This window comes from Protomyctophum parallelum (genome assembly GCF_964188405.1).
Source record: "Protomyctophum parallelum genome assembly, chromosome: 8".
NCBI classification, from domain to species: domain Eukaryota; kingdom Metazoa; phylum Chordata; class Actinopteri; order Myctophiformes; family Myctophidae; genus Protomyctophum; species Protomyctophum parallelum.
The window spans coordinates 1,033,913-1,060,875 of NC_139703.1; the positions used below are offsets into that span (position 1 = coordinate 1,033,913).

The 26,963-nt window shown below is 47.3% G+C and overlaps 1 protein-coding gene across 1 annotated transcript; it reads right to left on the reverse strand.

Moving 5' to 3' along the window:
• prickle2b (prickle homolog 2b) lies at nt 1-26,963 on the reverse strand. Its single transcript, XM_083771924.1, has 8 exons — nt 26,263-26,963; nt 18,260-18,443; nt 12,222-12,335; nt 9,978-10,115; nt 7,173-7,376; nt 5,292-5,478; nt 2,062-3,042; nt 1-1,777 (listed from the first exon to the last, which is right to left on the reverse strand). Exons 2-8 carry the CDS (start codon nt 18,389-18,391, stop codon nt 753-755), a joined length of 2,781 nt encoding a protein of 926 aa, XP_083628050.1. The 5' UTR covers nt 18,392-18,443; nt 26,263-26,963; the 3' UTR covers nt 1-752.

Consider the following 26,963-nt stretch of genomic DNA (forward strand, 5'->3'; position numbering starts at 1 on the left):
TCTCTGTGAAATACTCTTTTTATTCCAACTGCAGGATCAGGTTAGCCAAATAAAGCATGCATGCGTTGTGTTTGTCATCATGGTCTACCTCTACATTATAGATATTCAATACATAAATGATTCTATCCATACAAAATATAAAAATATTTGGGGCCTCATTTACTGTACAATCATATTTACATTGACTTCCTTAACTTAAGTGAATTTATTCATTCATTTGCCTATGTACATTTACTATAAACCGAATACAATAGTACAGTATATCCTGTGTGACTAGAACCACACTACGACCGTACTAATGTGACTTTGTACCTTTTTAACATGGCTTTCTGCACGGAAAGGACATTTATTGTAATTAACTGCAACGCGATGGCTTTCAGAAGCATTTTGCCTTGACTAATAGGATTGCACGTGTACTGTTAGCCGCGACACTCGAGTATTTCTGACACTGTTGTAAGATGGATAAACATGCAAACATTGGTGCTTTTACACTGTTTACCCGACTTCAGTAAGTATACCACATACTGGCGACCGCACGACACCCAACACTCACAACACTGAAAAGAAGTGATTTTTTTTTTTTTTTAACATTTTTAGTTTCAGATGAAATACTGTATACTAGTGTACCACACACACACACACACACACACACACACACACACTCCCACACGCAGGCTGGCTGGGACATGGGGGGGGGACGCTTCCTTTAGCCCAGGCGAGGTGTGCGACTGTTCGGAGAGAGAGAGAGAACGTTAGGAGATAATGCAGTTCTTGCTTTTCCGCCGCTTGCGGGTGTGCAGCTGCCCGCCGCCGCCGCGTGCGCTAGGCACGCCCCCCACACCGCCACCGCCACCGTTGTACTTGTGCATGAGCTCCTGATTGCTGAGGTAGCGCAGCTGGACGGGCCGGGGGATGGGCTCGCCCAGGAAGTAGCCCTCGTCCTCCGACTCGGAGGACGAGGAGCAGGTGGAGCACCAGTCGTCGTCGTCGTCGTCGTCGTAGTCGTCCCAGGACGAGTACTGGCTGAGGCCCGCGCGGCGGTGCGTGGCGCCGCCCGCGTGGTTCTGCAGCGTGAGGTCCGAGGTGGTGCGGGGGCACTGCCTGAAGGGCTGCGGCTGGTAGCGCCCGCCCCCCCCTCGGAGGGCCCCGCCCCCGAACTGGTCCTTGGTGGCGCCGCGCGGCGGAGGGAAGCGGTCGTAGTCCTCGCGGACGCGCATCTGCAGCGGCCGCTCCGGGGGGCGGTCCCGCCGCTCCGCCGCCAAGTGGAGAGCGTTCTCGGAGCGGGAGCGCCGGGACCTCCGGGAGCGGTGGTGGTGGTGGTGGTGGTGGTGGTGCCGGCGCCTCTGCGGGGTCTCCCCGGGGTCTTCGACGCGGATCCGATCCGCTCCTCCCCGGCCTCCTCCTCCTCCACCTCCGATGCCGCCGTCTCGCCGCTCGGCGATGGGCGGAAGGCGTGCGGCGTTGGCGCTGCTCACCAGGCTGACCCGGTCCTCCTCCTGGTAGGCGAAGCCGGGGGGCAGGTGGGCCACGGCCAAGCCCGGCGCGTCGCAGTACGGCATGGGGTACTGGCGGGAGGCATTGGGGGGGTCCATCTCCAGGTAGGGCTGGCCGGCGGTGAGGCTGCGGAGGGACTCGGAGCTGCGGTACGCCACGGAGGAGTTGAGGGTGCCCATGTTGCTCTTCTCCGACACGTTCATGCCGGAGTCTTTGCTCAGGTCGGGCATGGAGAAACGGGAGAGGTGCTCCTGCCGCCTGCCGCCCCTATCTGCCGAGTGCCCTGGAAAACCATGAGTAAAGAGGGGTTTGTTCATTGTAATAAAATAAAAAATATATACATTTTGTTTTTTGTCAAGTGGAAGGACAATAGTGAAACCAAATCAGTATCAAAATCAGTAAGTTGGTATGAGAAGACCATGAAATCCAGCAGAACTTACACATCACAATAGCAATACATAACACTAATTCCAAAACATCTTCCCGTATGCCATCTCTCCTTAAACAACCATTAACCCATGCGGACAGACAGACAGCTGTGACAGATCCCTGACCGACTGTACCAACCTGTGGCGTTGGAGAGGGCCAGAGACTCCATGGATCCCCTCGGGGTCTGCTCCAGATCCGTGAGCTGCTCGCTGAAGTTAAGTGCGTTGATGGGGTTCCTGCTCCTCGCCAGCTGCTGGGCGGGCGGCAGAGCGGCCACCATGTCCCTGTCCCTCTGGAAGCCGGCGTGCAGGCTGACCGAGCGCCGGTCGGGAGAGAAGCCGCCGTGATGCTGCGGCGCCGCGTTGTCGCCGTAGCTCTGCTGGCTCCTCAGCTTGGGAGGGTAGTAGTCCTCCGGGCCCGGCCCGTGGAACCAGGCCTCGTTCAGCGAGTGGCCCTTCAGGGCCGAGATGGGCGGCCTCTTCGCCATGCCTCCGTTCTCCTTGGCCCTCATGGGGTCCTGCTGTTGGCCGTTCTGCTGCTGCCCGCACAAGGAGGAGGCAGGGTTATTGTTGTTGCTATAGGCAGTCCTGACGTTGCACTGGCTGAGGAGCTGCAGAGGGGTGGGGTTGGCGTTGTTGGCGGTGGGGTCGGACTGGGCGCGGGACTCGTACGGGTAGCAGTCGGCCCCTTGGTGGTCCTGTTGGCTCTGCCACGCGGGCGGCTCGCGGCTCAGGCTGGGCGTCTGACTGGAGAGGCTGAGGAGGTCCATCTGCAGGGACAGCGGGTCCACCTCGCCGGAGAACCTCCCCCCGGCCTGGCCCCTTTCTCCTCCTCCTCCTCCTCCTCCTCCTCCTCCTCCCCCGGCCGTTCCGCCGCTCTTCCCCGCCTTGGAACTGCGCCTCGACTCTCGGGTGGAGCGCGCGCTCTGGAAGGCGGAGTCGGAGGAGTCCGAGCCGTTGGGCTCCTCCCCCAGGCTGCAGGAGCGCGAGCAGAAGATCTGGCCCTGTTTGGGCAGGAAGGGGCGGCCCAGCAGCGAACGCTTGCAGCGCGCGCAGCAGAAGCAGCCCTCCGTGGCATGCCAGTGCTGTCCGTCGTACGTCATCTGGCCCTGGTCGATGCCTGTGGGAAAGACAAGTTTGACCATTTTTATTTAGTTTTAGTCGTTAGTCTTAGCACAGAGAGAGACGCACGCACGCACAGAGAGAGAGACACACACACACACACACACACACACACACACACTTCGATACTAGCCTCGGTACCAGGCTTTCATTTTTGTTGGTGCAAAAATTGAAAGCCTGGAGGAACGCATTGGCCGCTCTGGTCTAAAAGTGGGAGTCAACCCTTCCGGGTGGGCGTCGCTCCAAATGATGTGACGTAGCGCTGCACCAGGGGGGAGAGGAGGGGCCGGGGGTGACGGACAGATCGATGAGATCCAATCAGGGCGTGCGCAAATCTGAGCCGTGCCCCGCCCCTCTAGACCAGAAACCTAACACGTTAGCTCAGGCTACTTCGATACCAACTCACAGGGATCAAACAGGGAACATTGCAGTTCCCTTCCGGCTGTTCGACCGGCTAATCTACCCCTGAGCCCCGAGCCACTGACGGTGAATAGAAATTTCATTTAGTTTGTCATATTTTAGTAATCTGAAATGTTTTTGTTTCATTCTATTTTTTTTGGTCGACTAAATATCATCAAGATTTTAGTCGAGTAAATCTGCAGTTGATTTTGACGACGATTTTTTTTTTTCACAGGCCTTGATGGCGTCGTATAATGCCTGATTTTACACTTGGGTTGCATGCTGAAAATAGCCGATCTACAAGCTCACGATGCGTGTGGAATGTTTCGCAACCAAACATAAAAGGACTTGTCTTTTAGTTTTACTCTTCCCCCACACTATTCCCTCCCTAACATTTTAGTTTAGTTTTTATTTGTTGACTCGAATTGCCATGATATTTAGTCTCAGTTTTAGTCATCACGGCCGAGTTTTTATTTCGTTTTAGTCAGTGAAACAACGTAGTCAAAGGAACATTTTTCATCATAGTTTCAGTCACCGAAATTAGCACTAGAAAGACATGCAGAGAGGCAACGCACTTCTGTCCACTGGGAATGGAACACGGACTGAGCCCATATATCATTATCCAAGAGCTTCATATAAAACACTGGAGTTAGAGTTAGAAATGTCCTAATTAAAAAGGCACTTTTTTTATAGGAACAGAGTAGAATATTACAAGTCAGTGTTTGACTGAGAGGAGGGGTGGGGGGTGAGAAAGCACAGCCTGCAGCGGTAACACTTATCTGGGTTTAGGGGCAAACTCATTACAAAGCTTGCCCAAGCACTGTATAAACACATTGCATTTTAAGTATGTTTGGAGTTGTCGGAGGGGAGAGAAAAGCAGCTATTTGCTAATGGCTGCCATCTGGTTCCACTATGTTTTCCGATGGTTCCAATTTATAATCAGTTGGGGCTTTTTGAGCCAAATACTTTCCTGTATCCTGTCTGACAAATAATTACAGAGCAAATTTGTCGAGTGGGACGTGCCAAGTCACAGCTGGGCATCCCGAAGAGGGCTCTAGGTGCACACGCACATGCACACACACACACACACACACACACACACACACACACACACACACACACGAGACATACATCGAGAAGCGATCTAGAAATGCTGTTCTTTTTAAGTCGTTTCTTTGCTCAACACTACAGAATTTGCCTCGTGAAAATATGAGGTAAATGATTTCCCTGAGGCTATCCATCTATAAATATCTGACATCATGCAGATTTTAAGTGATACTGATTACGTCTCTGTGCTACACCTGTAAGCTAATGTCACCACAGCTGTGTGACCTTGCCCGTGGGCCACCACAGGTGGCCGCCATTTGATGACATCACTCATTAGTGTAAAAAAAAAAAAAAATGCCACAAATCAGGCCACATATGAACTCATTCAATTCCAGACACAAACTGGGTCACTCGTCTTACTCTCTCGCGCAATAAAACTCCAGCTACATCAGAAGCAGACGCCCACTCCTCTCGGGGGTTTAATTAAGGCCAAGGACCCCTTAGCTGAGAAAGTTAAGGGGTCCACACACACACACACACACACACACACTACATAATATTGCATAAAAATGTGTTGCACGTTCAACTTTTTCATAGATTTCACAGATAGTTCTGTGTAAATCATTATAATTTTTTTGTTGTGGGGGCGGGCGGTGGGTCAGGGGTAGAGTGGCCCGGATGGTAACCGCAAAGGTTGCCAGTTCGAAGTGTACTACAATGTTCCCCCCTTCGCATACTTGGGGTGCTATAAGGGTTGAAGTGGTGAATGTTAAAAGAAAGTGGGGTTACATCATGGCTTACCGATGTGTTCCCCGCAGGAGTCGCAGTACTCCGCGTACAGGGACTCGAAGCAGGCGCAGCAGTACGGCCGGCCCTCCTTCATGATGTAGCGCTGGCCTCCCAGCACCGTCTCACACTCGAAGCAGCAGAAGTGCTTCATGTGCCAGTGACGGCCCTCTGCCTCCGTGCACTCGTCCGCAAAGATGATCTGAAAGGATGAGACGGAGGGGGGGGGGGGGGGGGGGGGGGGAGAGAGAAGAGGGGGGTGTCATTTACCACAAATCCCCAGAGGAAAAAAACGCTTCCTGCTTTATTACAGTGAATAACAGTACAGTGAATAACAGTACAAAGGCTTGCTGGGTTGCCAGTAGTAATTCTTGGGCTTCCCCGTCCAATCCATCCATCCGCCTGACCAACCACCCCCGTTCCGCTTTCTCCGCTCTGCAATGCTGTTATTAGCTCGTCCTTTTGTCATTGTGGCTTGTCTGGTGGAAACCTTGTATGTCCTGAACCGTTCCATTTAGGCCCGACGTCGAAATAAATAAAAAACGTTCGCTCTGAAAGAATATATATTCAAAGATTTGTGCCGAATTTTTTTATGATTTTTCAAAGATAGCAGACCTACAAGTTCATAGCGCGCCTCCAAGTGGCGCGCTATGAGCTATGAGCTTGTAGATCTGCTATTTTTCAATAGCTAAAGTATAACATAATGCTTAGTTAAAACACCAAAAGGGGTTCCCGCCCAAAATGGGTTAAATAGCGAAAATAGCCGATTTACTAAATGACCTTGAGCTTGCACGTCAGCTATTTTCACTACTTCTGTGCAACACTCTTGTACGAGGAAGTAGGACATTCATTTACAAAGAAACGATACGAGTTGAAATTTGGAGATACGAGGTGTAAGCCCCGACAGCCATGATTGGCTACAGTTGGTGGCTAATGGCGAGCGGAGATCTGGAGAACGGCTAATGGTGCCTTTACTTTTAATGACGGCGCTATTAGGAGTGGACACAGACTTGTCTTTCAATCAGTGCCATGTCCAATGAAGCACTGCGTCTCCGTCACCCTCTGCAGAGTGTCTTAAGAGGGTCATACTGGCAGGATCACGATACTGAAAGCTGACCCCATGAAAGAGTACGAGAGAGAGGGAGAGAGAGAGTGTGCGTGCGTGCGTGTCTGTCCAGTCCACCTGTTATAAATAGCTGTGACAGTGCCCCTGTCCCACATAGAAGCTAGACTTAAAGTAGCCTATGTGTGTCAGTGTGAGTTACTATAAACACATTTCCCCACTTTTGCAATATAGATAAAGTAGGCCTATATGTTTATGTATGCATTTGTACACATGTGTGCGTTTACGTTTTGCATGCATGCATCTATGCATGTACACCGTGTGCGTGTGTGGGTGGGTGTGTGTGTGTGTGTGTGTGTGTGTGTGTGTGTGTGTGTGTGTGCGCGCGCGTGTGTGTGCGTTAGGGCTTTCACTTCTAGTGATGTTTACTAGTTGACTAGTTGTTTAAATAGGCCTACCTATTATTTAAAAAAATATTATTATATTTTTAATAATAGTTGTACATTTAAAAACTGTGTACATTGGTGACTATAACTATAATCTAGCTGATCTAGTCAACTAGTACCAACAAGGTCGACTAGTTGCTTAACCCATTCTGACCGGGCACCCATTTTGGTGTCAGCATCATGTTATGCTTTAGCTATTTAAAAATAGCAGATCTACAAGCTCATATCGCGCCACCGAGTGGCGCGATACGAGCTTGTAGGTCTGCTATTTTTGAAAAATCGAAGAGCGACTGACATTTCTAGAATCTGATCTCAGGTCAGAATGGGTTAAAGCCCTAGCATGCGTGCGTGGCACATGCAGAGAGACAGACAGACAGACGGGCATACCTCGTCGCAGGCCGTGCATCGTGGTTTCAGCCTCTCGGCGTGGTGTCGGCCGCAGTAGATCTTGCCCTCCTGGTAGAAGTAGATGAGGTCCACCAGGAGCTCGTCACAGATGCCACACACGAAGCAGCCGGGGTGCCAGCACACGCCGTGGCCTGCCCGCGACGCAAACACTGCGATGTCCCCGCCGTTGATCTGACCTCCGCACTGACGAGGGAGAGAGAGAGAGAGAGAGAGAGAGAGAGAGAGGGTGTTATGCGATGTGTACAGTTTATTATGTTTATGTCTCCCGACTAGAGTTGTTCCCATACTAGACACCACCAGCATCAGAAAAGCCGCCGATACCGCCTGAAATGGTGGCAGTCTGTATCGGGCGAGCATGCCAGTCACGTCATTTAACACATGACACCATTATGTCATTTACAGTAATAAAAGGTTATTATTTTTAATTCATTCTTTTATTTTATTTATTATTATTTATTTATTTTAAAGATTTGTTTTGGGCTTTTTTTTTTGCCTTTATTGATAGTGAACAGTATATAGACAGGAAAGGGGGATAGAGATGGGGAGTGACACCGGGCTCGGGAGTCGAACCCACGGCACGCCGTCCAGCTGGCTTGGCAGCCCAGACGGCTGAGCTAACCGTCCGGTTTATTTTGTGGTTTATTTTGTGTTTCAATGCTTCAGTTGACGTTGCACTACCGTTTTAAACTCCCTGCACACTGCTGCATTCTTCAGATTTTTAGCTGCATTTCCCCCCCCGAAAAACAGTCTAAGTCCACGCTAATTATCCATAATGTATAAATTATGGATAAGAGGTCAGGACAACTAGGTCTGTCTAAGTCCAAAATACATTTTGGACTTAGACTGTTATTTGTCTATATTGTACTCAATTAGTGTACATTGTATTATTCTTTTTATTATTAAATTATCGGATCAGTACTTGGTATCGACGACTGATACGCAAGTTATGTATATCGGTATCGGGAAGGCGAAATTGTATCGGTACATCCCGACCATATTTCTACTACTCGTCCAAGAAACCAATCCTGTTTGGCCAGGGGAGATAAAAAAAATGTGTTTAATTGATTCGTCGATATGTGAAATATGTGATTTACACGTTTCTCAATTATTGAGAAGGTAATCGATAGAATAATCGCTAATAAATAAATGGACAGTTTTAGCCCTACTCTGGGACACTTCCGGAGCTAATAAATCCTCTTTGAAATGAAAGTGAACGCCGCACAGTGGGGGGGGGGGGGGTTGGAGTGGGCAGGGCTGACCGACAGGACCTGAAGGTCAGGAGAGCGGTGACGAATGAGAATATGTCGAGGAGCAGATGGAGAGAATTGGGTGAGAGAGTGATGGAGAGATTTGTTCATATGAAGATGGGGCGGGCGATGATGATGATGGGGGGGGGGGGGGGGGGGGAGAGGTCCGACATGAGGATGGTGACATGCATGACGGGGAGAGAACAGAAAGATGGAGAAAGGATCAACGAAGGGAAGAGCAAAAAGAGAGACGGGACAGACAGAAAGGTCAGGTGGGACATTTAGGGAGGGAGGTAGAGAGAGAGAGAGAGAGAGAGAGAGAGAGAGAGATACAATGAGGTTACCTAACCTGTACACAGCTTACGTCTGCAGAGAGGTCATGGGGGAGGGGAATTCAATCAATACACAACATTCTGCTACCTCGCCCTTGGGGTGGGTGGGTGATATACTTGCTCACACAACTCATTGCATGACAATGTGCTGTGAGCTTGTAGATTAGCAAAAAAAAAATCTAGGATTAGAAAAAAATAGTTGGGCTCTCAAAAGCAGCAGACGGTGACCAGGTCACTGCTCCATTGTGGAGGCTGAGAGCATTCATATCGTTGCCCTTTAGAAGTCACCAGAGTGTACGCCTCTCCTTCATCACAGCAAAAGGCCAGAAATGACACTATTCAGAGTGCCTGCATGTCACACACCGCCGTGGCGGAACGACGCGGCTTTGATCCCGTCACGCTCGATTCACTGGGACGCCACGCGGAAATGATACTTTGGAACGATGTGCCGTTTTCTTACCATTGTGATTTCATTCCAACCTTTCATGGTGAGAGATGATGTTAAAAAATGACCTTTTTGTTATCGGAGAAGGGGGGTCCCACCGGCACAAGTTTGATAGTCCGGAAGCCGACAGGCTTCTTTTGTTTAAAGTGGGAAATTTGGTGTATAGTCTTTTTTATTGGCCTAAAATATTGTCTATATATACATACATTCATGAATCCACTTGCTGACCGGCTGTGAGTAATGGGCTTTTTTATTTTTCCATTAACATCCTATGGCAGGCATAATTGTCAAAAATGTCAAACTTTCCTTATGCTTTAAGTAGTATGTGACATGTAAAACTAGGGGGTTTTCATGATTCTGAATCCATTCCAAGCATTAGTTTTGCACAAATAAAACACTCCTTGGGCTAAAAACGGTCGTAGGCGTCATGACAAATGTGATGAGGTCAGCACAAATGTGATGAGATCAGCACATTTTGGGCAAGTGGACAAATAAATTGCCCAATACCGACAGCCGGTCAGCAAGTGGATTCATGAATATACATGTATACAGACAATAATTTAGGCCAATAAAAAAAGACTATATACCAAATGTCCCACCCGTCCACGGACTATGAATCCTTTCCCGGTGGGAAACCCACTTCTCCACATACAAGATGTTTTAACTTTGAGCACCTCGCTATCACGGACTTCACACTCGTTTGACATTCTCAGCAGCACTCGGCTCGCCTCTATTCTCTGACTTAATGTTTTGTCGTTACCTGTTCACAGATGGCTCCCGTCATCGTCACGGGGAAAGGACGGACGTTTCCGCGGCCCAAGTTCTCCCGTTTCCGTTGGTTGCTGAAGAGCTTGAGCTCTCGCTTCTCCTCGTCGTCGAGGCTGTTGCAGTAGCGCACCTGGACACGTATAATCAATAAATCAATCAAATAATTGATCAACAGACATTTGATAAAGCTAAACTTCAGTAACTGAATAGTACTCAATATTAAATAGCATCATGTAAAATGTGCTATTTACAGATGGTTGCCTTTGTTTGATATAGGTACATTTCTGGATAAATTCAAGATATCTGTTTGGGTTCAGATAACTTTCATATAATTTTCTACCCTTCAATACCTAATTGTAATGCACTTTTATGAAAATGCCAGGGTAAAAGGTTTGCCTACATGGTCTCTGTCAGGTGGAAACTGGAAACCTCATACTTCTAATACTGTTCAAATTCTCAAGTAACAGAGCTACTGTAAAAGATTAGCTAATTAATTGCTCGTGACGTAACGTTCCGCCAATTAGAATCCAACCGGCAACTGCTTTTGGTGGAACGTTCCGTCGATTAAGCTTTATTATCGATATCAAACCGGTTTCTTGCACGCGCACTGCCGTCCACGTATACAGGCAGACAGGTAAAAAGCTGAATAACTCTAAATCTACGGAACTCTCGATGGTTTTGACAAAGCGTGTGATGTTCGGAGGTCTTTTCTGATTATCCGGTGATCTCGATTGGAACATTGGCACTTTCTAGAGCAAGGATGGACTCATTTTATTTAGCTCTCTTCCCTCCTTCTATCTGGCAGGTGAAGTCTTAGAGGTGGTAACAAAGTTTAAATACTTGGGGCACATAATCAGAGAAGATCTATGTGATGATGATGATGTGCAGCGCCAGTGCTGTAAACTTTATGGTCAAGCAGCCAACATGCTGGCACGAAAGTTTCATATGTGTACAGACAATGTCAAAATAGCACTTTTTAAAACCTATTGCACTCCACTTTATACAGCTCACTTGTGGTGCCAATACAGCAAAGCAAAAATGAAAAAACTTCAGGTGGCATATAATGATGCTTTTCGAATATTCCTGAAACTCCCAAGATGGACCAGTGCAAGTGAAATGTTTGTGACCAGTAATGTACCCACCTTTCATGCTGTACTGAGGAATTTTATGTTTAGATTCATGTGTAGATTGAGGGAATCAAAGAATGTATTAATTATGGCCTTAACAGGGATCACCCAGAGTGACACAGTCTTCTCCTCATGTTTCTGGAAACACTGGAGGCAATGTTTATATGTTTTTAATTGACAAGGACTGCCTGGAGTGAAAATAGCCTGATGAATAGGCTATCTCTGTGTTGTTGTTTTGTATTTACTGTCATGTTTTTCCCTGTTGTTTTGTTTGTATATGGACCCATTGTGTCTGAAATAAAGTTTTCAATCAATCATTGACGCTAATTATTTAGCATCTAAGATGGCCGACCAAACCGGACACAAAAACCAAGTAGATCCGGGTCGGCAGTCTAGCGTTGGTTCTTGCGTCCACCAGGTGGCAGTAAACCTGTTAAAAGACATCGATTCATGCCATGTATCCAGCTTGTAAGTACAAGTAAGTAAGTCAGCAAGTAATCCAGTTTGTAGATCTGCTACTTTTGATGCTTTTGTGTGATGCTGTAGTGTAGTGCAGTGGTTTTCAACCAGTGGTCCGGGGACCACCAGTGGTCATTGGGGTGGTTCCAGGTGGGCCCCAACTAAATGATGGAGAGTTCATAACCAAATGGACCCTTGTCCCTTATAAATCCTTAACTCTTGAGAGTGTCAGATAATGCTCTTTTTTATGCTCTCAAGACTGCATTACTTAATTTACTAGAAGTCTACACAATTAAGAGAATGTAGAAGAATTGTTTTTTTTTTCCCCCTGTTGTCTCTCCTAATGGTACCAACATCAATACAGGAATGGAATTGTAGAATATTGTCTAGTTTTGGGTCTGAGAAGCTAAATCTCATCCCGGTGTCCCGTCCGTAGCTCAAATGGCCAATAAATAATGGGCCTTGATATGAAAAGGGTTGGAAACCACTGCTGTAGTGTGATCAGGTAGGGTAGGGCATTAGCAACGACTACCGCGTACCACCAACTCATAAATTAAGCCGTCTGTGCACATGTAACTCTCCCCTCTCATCTCGAAGGTGTACCCCGGGGGCAGGGAGGAGGGGGTCAGCGGGTCTCTTTGGTGTCTCACCTCATTGTCGTGCGGGGGAAGCTGGTGGAGCAGCTGTTTGATGCGATGCTTCTCTCCCGGGCTGTTCACGTAGGGCACCTTGTCTTCGGGCAGCGAGCTGTAGTACTGGTGGACCTGCAGGGCAAGGGTTAGAGACACAGACGGGTCAGTTCACCACGTTCAAAACAATCCAGAAGAATCCAGAATTGACTTTATTGTCACGTCACATGTTTAAGGGGTAAAACAGTGGGTGAGATTTTAGGTTTTGTGTACGTGCAAGCTCCATTGTTTTTGTTATTTCCATAAGAGAAAGTGGGGGGGAAAAGAAGAAGGAGGGGGCAAGGGGGAAGATAAATCAATAAAAAAAAAAGAAATCTACATATTTACGCATAGAAACGTGTATCTATGTGGTACCTGAGGTAAGACATGAAGGTGCGTGAGCATTATGCTAAGGATGTATGTTACGTATGTGTACAAAAACACGGTGTACATGGGATTAAGGTGCAAAGTGTCGGTAGTGGGTGTGTCACCCGCATTGTCCACATGAGGTAACAGACACTGCCTGGTATACTATAATCCACAGGTAGGTCCATTCAACTTGGCAACCATGGTTTTGGCCATGTCCTTACTGGCAAAGATTCTCAAAAATGCTTGAAAGAAATAGATAAAATGGCTCCCAACATGTCATGACGTGATGCGTTGTGACCTTAAGTGGTTATAAGAGACAGACACGGGGTGTATGTAGTTAAGAGATAGACCCAGGGAATAAGTGGTTTAAGTTAAGAGATAGAGAATACTGTTGTTTGGTTGTCCACAAATGCTAGGAATGTTACAGGAATGTCTATGGGCTCACAACACGTCACATCACGACGTGATCCTCTGTGAGCTTGTAGATCGGCTAGTTTAGGTATTTTCGGACGTGTTTCAAAGTACAAAAATAGGCCTCAAGCGGTTAAGGGATAGACATTCTGTATACTATCTGCTTGTCCACAAACGCTAGGAATGTCATTTATGTTGTTGTTTAGACAGATGCGCCTAGGTTTCATGTTTACCTGGTATCCTAGTTACTTTGTAGCATTTCATTGTCTTTTTTTAGACCTCTATTTGCTTGACCATTTAACCAGTTTGTTGACTATGGGTTTCATGGCGTTTACTCCAAACTCCCAACACTTTTAATATAAGAGCAAGTCATGATATATATTGGCAACATGTTTTCAAACTCTAGCCAAAAAAGGGCTGAAGTGCTCGAGTGGAGCCACACGTGCAAAAAGGCAGACACACACACACACACACACACACACACACACACACACACACACACGCGCGCACACATACACACACACAATCACTTTGATTTATGGTCAACCTGCGGAGACTTAATGGAATCTAGCCTCACACCCGCACACTGACGTAGGAATGTACTATTGACCCATCACACACACACACACATGCGCGCGCGCACACACAATTTAAAATGTACGCACGCACAGTGGAACACACATGTAAACGGGGCGTGCATGTGACAACAAGGAGGGATTCATGCTAATCTCACCCAGTTCCCAATTACTCTGGACATTCTTCACATTACAGGGGCCGACAACTATAATGTCCTCTCTCTCTGTTATTTATTGCAGCGCTTGTATTACACTATACCAGAGGGCTGTACAGTATAATCGGGGGCCAGCGGTCACATAAGAGAGACCGAGGTTGGACAGTCATGGGATTTACACGCCCAGGCAGAAGACAAAGGTCGAGGGAAAGGGGAGAGCGAGAGAATGGGGGAGAAAGGTGAATAATACAGGCCCATAGAAATGAGAGTGACAACACAAAAGGCCGCCTAAACGCAAAGAACGAGAGGTGAACAATTTCACCAAGATTCAACGAGACGCATCGTAGTAGGCAGGGAGTTACATGTGAACATTTTTCAAGCAACATGTTCTTTGCAGTGGCTAAGGGGAGAGAGAGAGAGAGAGAGAGAGAGAGAGAGAGAGAGAGAAACACAATCAATCGATAGGTGCTGACTAGGGTTAGGGCCAAGCCAATCTTAATGGGCCATCTTTCAAATGAATGGATCTACAGACAGAAACTCATCACATCTGTCCTTGACGAAGCTGTTTCTATCAAAGTCATATTATATAGACACACACACACACACACACACACACACACACACACACACACACACACACACACACACACACAAAGACAAAGAGACAAAATACGGTGCACGCAATCCACTGCAACCATTGCTGCTTTCTCCCAAATCCTCGCATTTCAAAGCTGAGCTATACGCGCCCGGGGGCTTTTCACCGCGCTTGGCATAGAGGGCAATGAGCGGCCCGTCTACATTTTCATGAAAATTGCGTTATGTCAACATGTTTGTTGTTGGGAGTGAATTTATGGCCCGGTCCAGGTTATGCGGGGGCCTCTTGTTCTCGCTGTAACCCAATTCCTCATGCTCTGCTTTTGTTGGCTTCCCACTGGTGTTGGCGGGGGGTGACGGATCTGTGTCCAGCAGCATAGCTTGGGGTACTGGGGGGGGGTCCCTGAATAGCCGCCGAAAAACAACTCAATGGTCAAGAACCGATAAATCACAGAGCTCTGATATGCACACAGTCTCTCTTTCACAAGTGCACACATACACACTTGTAGCCATGTACAACCACATACTGATGTGGTGTTAAAAGAGTTGCACACGCGCGCGCGCACACACACACACACACACACACACACACACACACACACACACACACACACACACACACACACACACACACACACACACACACACACACACACACACACACACACACACACACACACACACACACACACACACACACACACACACACACACACACACACACACACACACACACACACACACACACACACACACACACACACACAAATATAAAAATAAATCAGGCAACATACTTCCAACAATAACAGCCTTACACTCTAGAGGTGAAAGACACACTGCCCCGAGCAAAGTTCTAAAGGAACATACACACACACACACACGCACGCACACACACACACACACACGCACGCACGCACGCACGCACGCATGGTGGACACACAGCCTTGGCGAGGGAGCCAGGAGAAGCAGCTTGTGATAATAACTGTAATCGAAAGCAGACGAAACTGAAGACGGAGCAAAACTCTCCACTGTACAGAAAGGCGTGTTTTTGAAAGCTAAAGCAAATGGCAGGCCTTCACAGCAGAGCGGAGCGCCGAGGGTGACTGACAGGGTGAAGGCTCCGTGCACAGCTGCTTTCTATTGCAGTCCATGGCCAGACAGACAGACAGGTCCAGACAGACAGGTCCAGACAGACAGGTCCAGACAGACCTGTAGAGATGACACAAGTGGTCCTGACACTCTCGACGAGCAACTTCGTTTATGGGTCACACTAGATGTAATATTACGAGGGGAAACGCCGGTAGTAACAGCAACACATGTGAGCAATTTGGGAACGCTGAGAGGAGACGACAAGGTGAGTGAGGTCAGGGTGGGCTCAGTGTCGCAGGTAAGGCTCTATTCTGTTCCATTATGTGAAGCTTATGTTCACTTATAAAGAACATGAATTGGTTGGTGTGACCACAGTCGACAAAGGCTTAGTTTAGACAAGATTATGTTTTTTTTCCCATGTAAAAACTTTCAATTCTGCCAGTCTAGAACTGTGTTCAATCAGTTCTTCATCTCACCGACCCGATAAGGTCTGCTCTCTCTACAACATGGTTGTGTGTGCAGCAAACACAATGTTCCTCTTCTAATGAAATGAGTCAGGGTCAACAGTGGGACTCGGAACAGTAAAACCACAGCTTCGTATTATCTGCCAGTAGAGAGAGAGAGAGATAGACTATCAGCGAATATAGGGCCCCACTCCTCGGTGACATTCTTGGCCTCTGCTTTCCGTATCCTGGCAACTTCCTGTGTTTTTTTATTAGACGGCGATGAGGAGAGAGAATACAGTGTTATTGGCAGAGGCTCGCTCAGGCTGCGGCCCAATAACTCCTCCACCGTATACTCGATAAAGGCCATCTTTGGGAGATACGGCGGGTGGAATGCGGCGCTGGATGCACAGGGGGGACTTATTTCATGGAGTCTGTGTTACAGGGATAAGCTTAATGAAACACAACCCCGAGGTGAGGATTTATTAAATGGAAAACCTTCTTTTCATTAACAAGTCGATTGGTTTGACTGCGAATCAGAACGCGTGCACACACAGTGAAGGGCACACATGAATACTCCTGGCTAGCTACAAACAAGCAGCAATGTTTGAGTTATCCATCATAATCCGGTGGACAGATTTGATTGAATGCCGCGGTTCTGGTCTTAACCCATTCTGAACGGGAACCAATTTTGGTGTCGGCATCATGTCGTGCTTTAGCTATTTAAAAATAGCAGATCTACAAGCTCATATCGCGCCACCGAGTGGCGCGATACGAGCTTGTAGGTCTGCTATTTTTGAAAAATCGAAGAACGACTGACATTTTTTTAGAATCTGATCTCAGGTCAGAATGGGTTCATCAGACCAGTGTGTGTCCGGCGGAAACCTCGTATGAATCTGATCTCAGGTCAGAATGGGTTAAAGCTCCTGTTACAGAGGCATGATTTGATACCAGCAGAGACTGAAAAGCAGGTCTCTTCTATACGCGGAGCACAGAGGCGTGCTCCCTGTGGGGGAACCTACACCTATAGCATTCAGATCCTATAGAGATTAGCTCATATTCACCGTTTCTCCTCTCTCTCTCGATCTCTCCGTGTCCTCGTTTCTCTCGGCTATACAGGAGGGCGTTGAAAAGCCCCTCATCAGGCGTGCTTCCGCTCCACGCCGAGAGGTCAAACAACATGTTTCCACAGCTTGAATGACTTGCACTTGGTGTTGGAGAACTAGGAACCGCTCGAGCTATACGGATGCAGCGCTATAAACCCCGGCAGAACAGACTTAGAGACTTAGAGACTTACAGGTCCATTTTCAGCGAGGCTGTTCCAGTGGCCACATGCCCGCTACTAGACGAGAACCTAATTGACTTGAGGGGTCAGACGGAATGACCCCGGGTGGGGAGGGATGAGGAATAGCTGCGCTCAGCAGCGCTGCGAGGTGAAAGCAGGGGGCCGTGCTACTATAACAGCATATTGACCAGCCTCATTGCTCAGGCAATAAGGCTTGCTCTCGGCACAGCCAAGAAAATGAAACTGCTATCCATAAAACGCTTTCATTGTCCTATAAAGCAGGAGGACCCTCCCCACACGTATATACACCTATGGTCCAACTGAGCCTTGTAAAGCCGGGGATTTCGTTTGGATGCGCATGGGGCCATATAATATGTTTGCGTATTACGCCGGCTTAGCCGAGTCGACATGAGGCCCGTCGAAGAAGACCACAGTAAACATTTTGCTAGTGGAACAAATGGGAGATTCATATGGCCACTGGGGCCACATTATAATCCGTGTTAAATCCCCATGCGGGTTATTTCAGAATAACTGGAGAGCAGAGCATCAAAAGTGATATGACAAATAATGACATGACGATATTGGCTTGTCCTACTTCATTAAATGTGGAGATGAATAATCCATGTTTGAGCGAGGTCTGTGTCAACATCTCACTAAGAGAGCTGACTGCAAGCAGAAGAAATGCATTGGTTGTGTGTTTCTCAACAATATAAAGTACTTTGACATTGTCCTTCTTACGGTTAAACCAAAATTGCAGTTCCTTCCCCCAGGATTTAATCATATCCCCTTATATGTACAAATCCTGAGCAGACCGTATGCTGTATGACCTGAGCGCTACATAGGGTGCAATGTGCGTTGCACACAGCAGACAGCACATATGGTAGATGGGAGACATTTACACCTAAGACATGATGGAGAGGCGGGCGGCCTAAATATAGCAGCGCAGCAGAGTCACGGCTCCAATCTCACCAGACAATATTGGAAAACTGCAGGAGATTACATTTATGCAGAGCGTTACATATGGCCATCAAAAAAACAAATCTTCTGGAGTGAGTGTGATGTGTGTGTGTGTGTGTGTGCGTGACATGCGTGGTGTTACCTGCTCGGGTTTGAGCCCGGGCGGGACCCAGGCGTACTCCTCCAGGGCACACCCCGAGTCGTCGTCCGAGGTGGAGTTCCTCTGGAAGTCGTACATCAGCTTGGTCACGGTCTTCTCCATCTCCACAGGCATGACCGTCACTGCGTGCTCCTCGCGACGACACTTACAGTGAACGCAGATCTTCCTGCAACACCAAGCAAGCAAACGGGAACAGTTTTTAGAGACGATGCAGTGAATAAAGAACGCGTGGCATTATGAGGGAAAGAGCCGTTGTTTATCTTTTTTTTTGTTGAGCACTCGTTGAGCACACGATTCAATGTTAGAGGAAACGTAGCTATGCGCACATCGACTTGTGGGCGCTGCTTGGGCTATAGAAGAGGCTTCCATTCAAAAAGGTAGCGCCCGCACACCAAAGCAGGGAAAGGGTACCACTTTATTACAAAATAACTGACAACATTTCAATATACTGAGGGAGTCTGGGACAATATTCTAGGCGGTGATGGTTATGCTTTCATGCCCATATCATGGGGAGAAGAACAATAACACTGAGGTCTGTGGTACGGTCTGCACTTCTGCCAAAGAGCACAGGACTCAAACCATAGTTACAGTATACTGTAGCTGCTACAAGGACAAGCTGAACTATAACAAGATAGGCTGTACCAAAACAACAACTGTCAGGCCTATAGTGGAGACATCTAGGCTCTTACAAGTTACAAATATATCATAATGTATTATATAAGTACAATACTGTAAGTGGTGGTATATACAGGTTAGATATAAGCAACCATAATCAATATAGTACCGTGAATAATTGTTCTGCACCTTTCATTAATCTCCCCTGATCTAATGAGAAAATACCTGCTTGTATTGTATTATAAGTACTGTTCAACTTCAAAACTAAAGTTAACCAGCTAAGTACTGTTCAAAACTAAAGTGAACCAGCTAAGTACTGTTCAAAACTAAAGTGAACCAGCTAAGTACTGTTCAACTTCAAAACTAAAGTTAACCAGCTAAGTACTGTTCAGAACTAAAGATAACCAGCTAAGTACTGTTCAGAACTAAAGATAACCAGCTAAGTACTGTTCAGAACTAAAGACAACCAGCTAAGTACTGTTCAAAACTAAAGACAACCAGCTAAGTACTGTTCAAAACTAAAGACAACCAGCTAAGTAATGTTCAGAACTAAAGACAACCAGCTAAGTACTGTTCAGAACTAAAGACAACCAGCTAAGTACTGTTCAAAACTAAAGACAACCAGCTAAGTACTGTTCAAAACTAAAGATAACCAGCTAAGTAATGTTCAAAACAACCATGGGCTTCGTCTGCAGGGCCTCCATCCGTGCAGGACGTGTAACGTAAACTGCACATAGATCAAAGGTCGGAGTTCACGAGTCAAGGTTTCCTGCTGCGGCGCCTTTCACAGTGAAACCCAACGGGGTCCCACAGATACTATATATCCCCCACAATCCTCCGGGGCACCAAGAGCAACGATGTAATGACAAACAGGCTAGGGAAATAACCAGCACACTTCCACTGACAGTGATGGAAAGCAGTACTGTAAATACACAGAAATGTGCGTACGTGCACGTGCACGTGCACACACACACACACACACACACACACACACACACACACACACACACACACACACACACACACACACACACACACACACACACACACACACACACACACACACACACACACAGTCTGTCTGTCTGTCTGTCTGTCTGTACAAGGTTTGCTTCAAATGCTAGCAGACGCTTAGCCAGGATAGTGCTCGGTTGTCGTCTGTCAAGTTGAGCAGGGGACCCACCCAGCCATAAAATGGAAACTATCCGTGTTTCGGAGGGAGAAGACGGCTCGGTGTGTTTGATTTTGACACTTATCTACCCATCTGCTCTTTTATCTCACAAACATGTTAAGAAAGCAATAAACTGACACGTCATATTTACACTAGACCACCACACCGATTCTACATTACTGCTGAAAACATGACGGTGATAAAACTATATAGCCCAGGTGTAATTGAGAATCTTGTAAAAGTGAAAAAAGAAAAAAGAAAAGATGGCCTAGATATCATCTCTGTCGGGTAGAAACCTCATATGTCCAAAACTGTTACTTTTTGGGATTAAAATAAAAAAGTAGCAAAAGTAGAACATCAACAAGCTCAAAACGCAGTGTTTTGAGCTTGCAGATCTGCTGCTTTTGTCGCTTTTGTGTGACGCTGTTGTAGTATGATCAATCAGGGCGTTAATTTACGATCGAGAAACACAAAAGGTCAGAATATGGAGATAAGAGGTTTCCTGCCCGACCGCAAATCAGTGCTTTTGTCTTCCTAATGAAGACAAACTGTGTCAGGTACAGTACATTGTACATTGCAGGTCTGCTACTAAAGATAAATACAGGCCTATATACACTACAGCTCTGGTTTGTATTCCAATAATGTCAAGGCAGGAGACTCTGTACGCATACAAATCCCGTCTGTGTCCTTGGCAGCTCCAAGCTCTAGTCTGGTGCACAGGGGGAGAGCCTCTGGGTGGCCACTAGGTCACTTCCCTGCTAACCTCTCCTGCCCCTCAGGCGGGCCAAGGCGGGAGGCAATCCCATTACCCACCCAGACAGACTGCCTGTCTGCCTGCTTAAGGACACTGCCTGACAGAATGACAGACTGACAGACCTGAGATTCTGTTAGCGTATGAAGCACTTAAGGCACAGAGAGAGATTTGGTCCAATGTCACGGTTGCTTGTAACCTTGATTTTCCTTGTCAAAGAGTTTTCTGAAAATGTAGTATTTCCTCCTCCAATTTCTTTCTCTTTTTTTTTTGGCAAAATCGCCTGCAGTCTCACGAAGACAACCCAATCAGAAGCTTACTAGTGCCGTTTAGATGCCTCTATAAAATAGTAGTGTGCACATGGAAAAAACAAGAGAACCAGCATGTGGTTCTTTAATTTCCCTGAACCGATTATTTGAGAAAAGTTGCAATCATTCAAAGGAAGTACTTTTTCATACTCTTGTCTCGCTATGTTAACGGCAATCACGGGGGCATTCCATCGGTGCCTAGAACGCAACGCATCCCATCTCTCCCCTTCACATATAGCCTTGCTACAGTCAGTACCAACTGAATCAGAATGAAACCAGCGACGACTGGATTATATAGCGCTGACCTCCATCATACATGCACAACACCTGTTCCTCAATATGATGGGATAGTAGTAACTGTACTGTACGTACGTTCATGTGTAAGTGTGTGAATGTGACGTAAACAAAGGAAGGAAATAACGGCGCCAAGGAGATGATGTCACAACAAGCAACCATAACCTTTGGCACACGCTATGATGTGGTAGACTAAACTACAGTTTTCAAGAGTTTTCCAGAAAGTTAGTTTTCAGGGGCCAAAAACATGTTTTGCCTGTGGATGACAGGCTCAAACACAAAGAAAAGAAACTACATGTGGACAGGGCCTGAATCTAAACTTGGTTAAGAATATATATACACAGTCAAACATGCTCATTTATATGTTCACGAGACCTGTAAGTACATGTATATTTAACAACGGCTACTTGGCTTAGCTTTCAATGGATGTTGATGATGGAATTTACACGTGAAACATGTCGTCCCCCCCCCCCCCCCCCTAAATCCCTGTGTAACTCAATGCAGTGATTACAACATTACGCTGACACGCCGGGACTGGTGGTATGAGAAGTGATCCTTTAAATAAATATACGCTCATTTTGGACGAATTCTCCATCATCACCTGAGGAGTCATCGGCCATAAGCCGCGCCGCCTATCATCTTCAGCTTTCCACACACTGCATCGACTTCCTTGCGTGTGCCCTTGTAGAAGGGCAATCACCATGGAGCCACAGGCTTCAGCAAACCGCCCGCATTAATATTAACGCCAAGCGATGTGACGTGCCAAGATATCACTCCCATAAATATTGATGGGAACGGTTAGCGGTACAGCGGCAGCAGCTACACAGCGGACTGAAGTCATCAAGCAGCTGTCCTAGCTGACAGGGAAAGAAGGGCGATCAGCGAAAACCCCGTCCCAGTGGTGTGGCGTGGCGCTGTAGCCCGGGGGCAAGCAGCGAGGCCGGCTCATTACAACGCAGCACCTTCGGCCTCATCATTTATTTATGGGTGATTAGCTGGGGTGGCACTCGAGAGGCCACTCACAGCTTCAAGTACACACGCTCCACAGAATGGATAAACTATTGCTTTCCTGTTTCCTTAGAGACTCCCCCCCCCCCACCCACACACACACGCATCACTACCACCAACTGTGCTGGAACGCAGATGACGGTTCGGCGTGCCAATATGGCAAACGGCACCGATAAGCATGAGGACGGGAAGGAAAAATAATAAATAAAAATAAACATGAAGCACGCGGTGCGCACATCTCCCACTCTTTTGACACGCTGCCAGGTGGCTTTGCAGTCGATTCTGCCTCAGAATGGTGGGGCATGCTTGGAGATAGGGGGTATATAAATAGCCCCGGAGGAGCACGAGGAGGTGGACCTGAAGGAAAGCATTTCACACCGCATTCCTGCTCAACACCACAACCACTGGACTGTCCAAACACCGCTTCTCTGCTCTGTGCTACAGCCATGGAGGTTATAGGAGCTCCTGCTTGGCCCTCCCTCAACAGCATCTCTGTCCATGATCCTCTTCTTTCTTTCTCTCTGTCTCTATCTCTCTCTCTCTCTCTCCTGACTGTCAAATATAGATGTATTCAAGATGTACGCTGCACATCCGTGAGTGTTTCACCTCACAAGCATCTGATCTCCCCAGACGAGAGTTGGTTAAAGATTTGCCTACAGGGGCCTGGCGTTCGTTCTATTCCCTCTCTCTCCATCCCTCGTGATTTACAGCACACTTCATGCACATGCCGAGAAAATCCAACCCACCCACACCACCACTTCATGCACATGTCGAAGGGAGTGAAATATAAACCTGTGTTTTTCCATGTCATCTACGTGATTTCAACTAGGAGAGATCGGAGGCTCGTTGGTAGTCCAAGTCAAGTTCATCACACACGCCTCATAAATGACTCGCAAGTAAAGTGAGGGGAGAGAGAGAGAGAGAGAGAGAGAGAGAGAGAGAGAGAGAGAGAGAGAGAGAGAGAGGGAAGTGGACTGTTTCCTCTCTAAACATGATTGGCCTTTCCTCCCTGGGGAGATATAAATTCAGCTGTATCGCTGTTCACGAGGAGCATGGAGGCTTGTTTCAAACTAGGGCGATATGTGGTCGGACAGTAATCTTTGCGACCGCGATTTCAGCCAGACAATCATTCACCACGCCGGGTTAATTATCGGCACACTGTTGCTCTGCGGATTAGCCCAGTAACCCAGGCGATGGCTGTTTTTAATAGATAACTAGAGTGTGATAGGGACCCTAACAGCCACACCACACGGACCGACGCTGGCTATTGGTCCAGTGGCTTTTAGGTCAACAGCCCAGGAAACATCCATCACTAATGTGCACCTGACACATTTGATAAGTTTGCACAGTTTGACACCTTAAAAAAAACTACGCATTAGATGTGAGTTTGCACAGTTTGACACTTAAAAAAAAACATCTGTCCAAATCTTCCAGGTTAGCAAATCAACATCAGCTGAAAAGATGGTTAACCTAAATTCATGCAGGAATCACTGGAAAAACGGTGGTGCAGGAACTTCGAACAAGTTGAGCTTTCACAGACCTAGCTGCACACGAATGATGTTGGCAAAGAAAGTTAAATATGTGCCCCGAGACTCCGTTCAAGCTCGCTCTAACAAAAACAAAACAAAAAAAGACTTGATTTCAAACCCTATATGCAAAAAACAGCCGCGCAGCAGAAGCGCAGCCTTGGTGGGTTTGGGAACGGAATCCACCAGAAAAGCCCCGCTCCGTGGCCCATTCCTAAGTGACTCCCAGAACCGCACTAGAACTTTTCCATGGCATCACTCCGGACAGTGGGATTAAAATCCCATCATTAAAAGGGAGGCGGGATGGAGAGAGAGGAGAGGAGAGGTCGGCTGAACAGCTGGGAGCAGGCAGCAGCCAAGTCTCCTCTCTTCTTTTTTTCTCCCTCTCTCACCCCTTGCTTTTGTTTTCTCTGGAAGGACGGGAAAAAGAGGAGACACTTTCCTTTTTAACAGCCTTTTGTTCTGCAAGAACAAGACATTTCCGCTCACTGTTTCGAAAGACTTGGTGAGGCCGATGTCCGTGTAACGCTATGCACGTACATATAGACCAGACTTCCAAGTGTTTATCTGTCCGCGTTTACAGACAGATATGCAAGGCCTCTAGCTGTATTGTGAAATTCAAGCAGGCATTGGTTGGACCAGTCTGGGGGTGTTTTTTTGGACAATAATCAACCTTGCCAAAGATGCTTTGCCATTAGCAGCCAATTAGTGGTGGCTCCATCTTCCCACTGATACAGATTACTGTGTCCAACTGCCGGAATACATTATAATCTAGTAGTGGCTAATGAATGCGGTGTGTGTGTGCTCGCGCGCGCGCACACACACACACACACACATTCACATGCACACAAACTACCTACCCAGACATGCACATTTCTCCTTTTACAGGCAGACAAGCGCATGCAACATAATCTATGGTAGCCTACATACAGTACAAACAACCTCAGGGGTGCAATTCTACTCAAGCAAGAATTTGTTAAATAGCATGAGTTGGGGGGAAGGGGGGGGGGGGGGGGGAGTCCAGTGTCTTCTTTCTCGCTGCTGCAGTCAAATATAGAAAATGTTCCCGTTCTCCGTCTTTGAAATCAAACTACGGGTCATGTGTGGGATGTGGGTGGATTTGGAAGAGAAGGGGTATAGAAAAACTGGGAGAAGAGAGATATTTTTGTAACGTCAAACTGCTTTCCAGCAATGACCTCCACGTCTGAGAGAGGAGGACATTATTTATTCATTAAGTGACTTGCTTCATAAAAGTGACACTACCCTTAGAAACGGAGTGAAGGGATAAAGGCTTTCCCAGATGGAGAATCTGCAGCCAGTAAAGACCATTAGCCTAAGCCTACCTGCTGTAGGCTGCTGTAGCCTACCAATTCCCAGGGTGAATGATTATGAACAGTATAAAGTCCTGGCTGTCATTGTTTGATATTTGGGCTACTTTGAATTCTTTTTTTCCGAGCTGGCATTGCCGTTGCTCACTGACTCATGCAGTCAGCTGCTGAAGCCACAGACATTATTCATCATCCCGCCGGTTGGGTTGGCCCGGCCGTTCTTATGCTAATCCCTGACCCGCAGGCCCACTAACTCAATCAATCCATAACATGACCACAGGAGCTGCACGGCAACAAAGACCCGGCTTTACTAGCCTAGGCCTACTCCGGGACGGTACGCAAAAGCGCTGGTCAGTTTGCCTTGACCAATGCGCCACAGCAATAGATGGGGTGGAGTGGAGTGGAGTGGAGAGAGAGAGAGAGAGAGAGAGAGAGAGAGAGAGAGAGAGGGGGGGGGGGGTGTGTAGGGGGGGTTAAACAGATCGAGTGGGGTGATTCGGGTGCAGCGTTTAACTGCTTTTGCCCACCTCTTATTTTTAAAGGGAAAAGGTAGGCTAAGTTTGTAATGGGTGGAGGTCTAGGCTTAACAACACACACACACAGTCACACACACACACACACACACACACACACACACACACACACACACACACACTCGCAGCTCTCCTCAAATGGAGGAAGTGTGAAACTGCCTTAAATTACCTTGGTTTGTCTTCACTCACAATTACGCATATAGATAATACGAAATAAAAATGCGCAATTAATTGCATGTGTAGCAGTATAGCCTGCGCTCTTCGCTGTGCCTATAGTTTTGAAAAGCCCATGGAAGAGTAGCGCAAATATTAATAATGGTTGTGTGCGGGGGTCGGTCGGGTCTCGGGACAAACCAGGCGCTGGTCAGCTCCTCCGGCAACAGTCACGCACCACTAATAAAATAACGGAGCGAGTGACAACTAGTGAATGTATAAGGCCCATTCTTCTTACCTTTTTTTTTTTTTTACAAACTATGAGCGAGGCAGCCCTTCATCATCAGGTCCCCATCGTCTGTATAGTTTGAAACCGTCGTCTTGCTCATTGCAGGATTTGTTGGGTCTCGCACCATTCCAGTGCCACAGGCAGCAGTTATAAATCCCCCGACCGACTGTCTGTGTCTCTGGTATGTATGCCCTGCTAGTGCAGTAGTGCTGCTACCACGACGCAAAAAGCTGTCTGTCCCCCCACCACGCACGCACGCACGCACGGTCCCCTCCGCAAAACGCCCCGTTTGTTAGCCCCCACTCTCTCCGCAAACACATTCACCAAAGCAAGCGCCAGGATTCTTCGCCTTCTTCTTGGAAGTGAGGAGGTGGGTCGTGAGTGTGAGTGAGATCGTGGTGGTCTTTACAAAAAAACCCAGAAAAGCCCAAATACGTGTCACGCACAAACAAATCCCCCCCCTGCCTGGCTGCAAAGAAGTCCTCAGCTACTAGGGGTCCCAAAAACAAAACGGAGCGGTCAAATCCAGTTTATAATAATGCAATCCAAACGAAAGAAACGTGATAAATCTCCCTCCTTCTTCTTCTTCTTGGATGTATACAATAAGTTGAGGCCAGATCCATTTGTGTAGATAGATAGTAAATATATGAGTTTAGTAGTTGCTTGTTTTCCCAGTGCGCACGGAGCGCAGCGCAGTGACTGACTGGCTG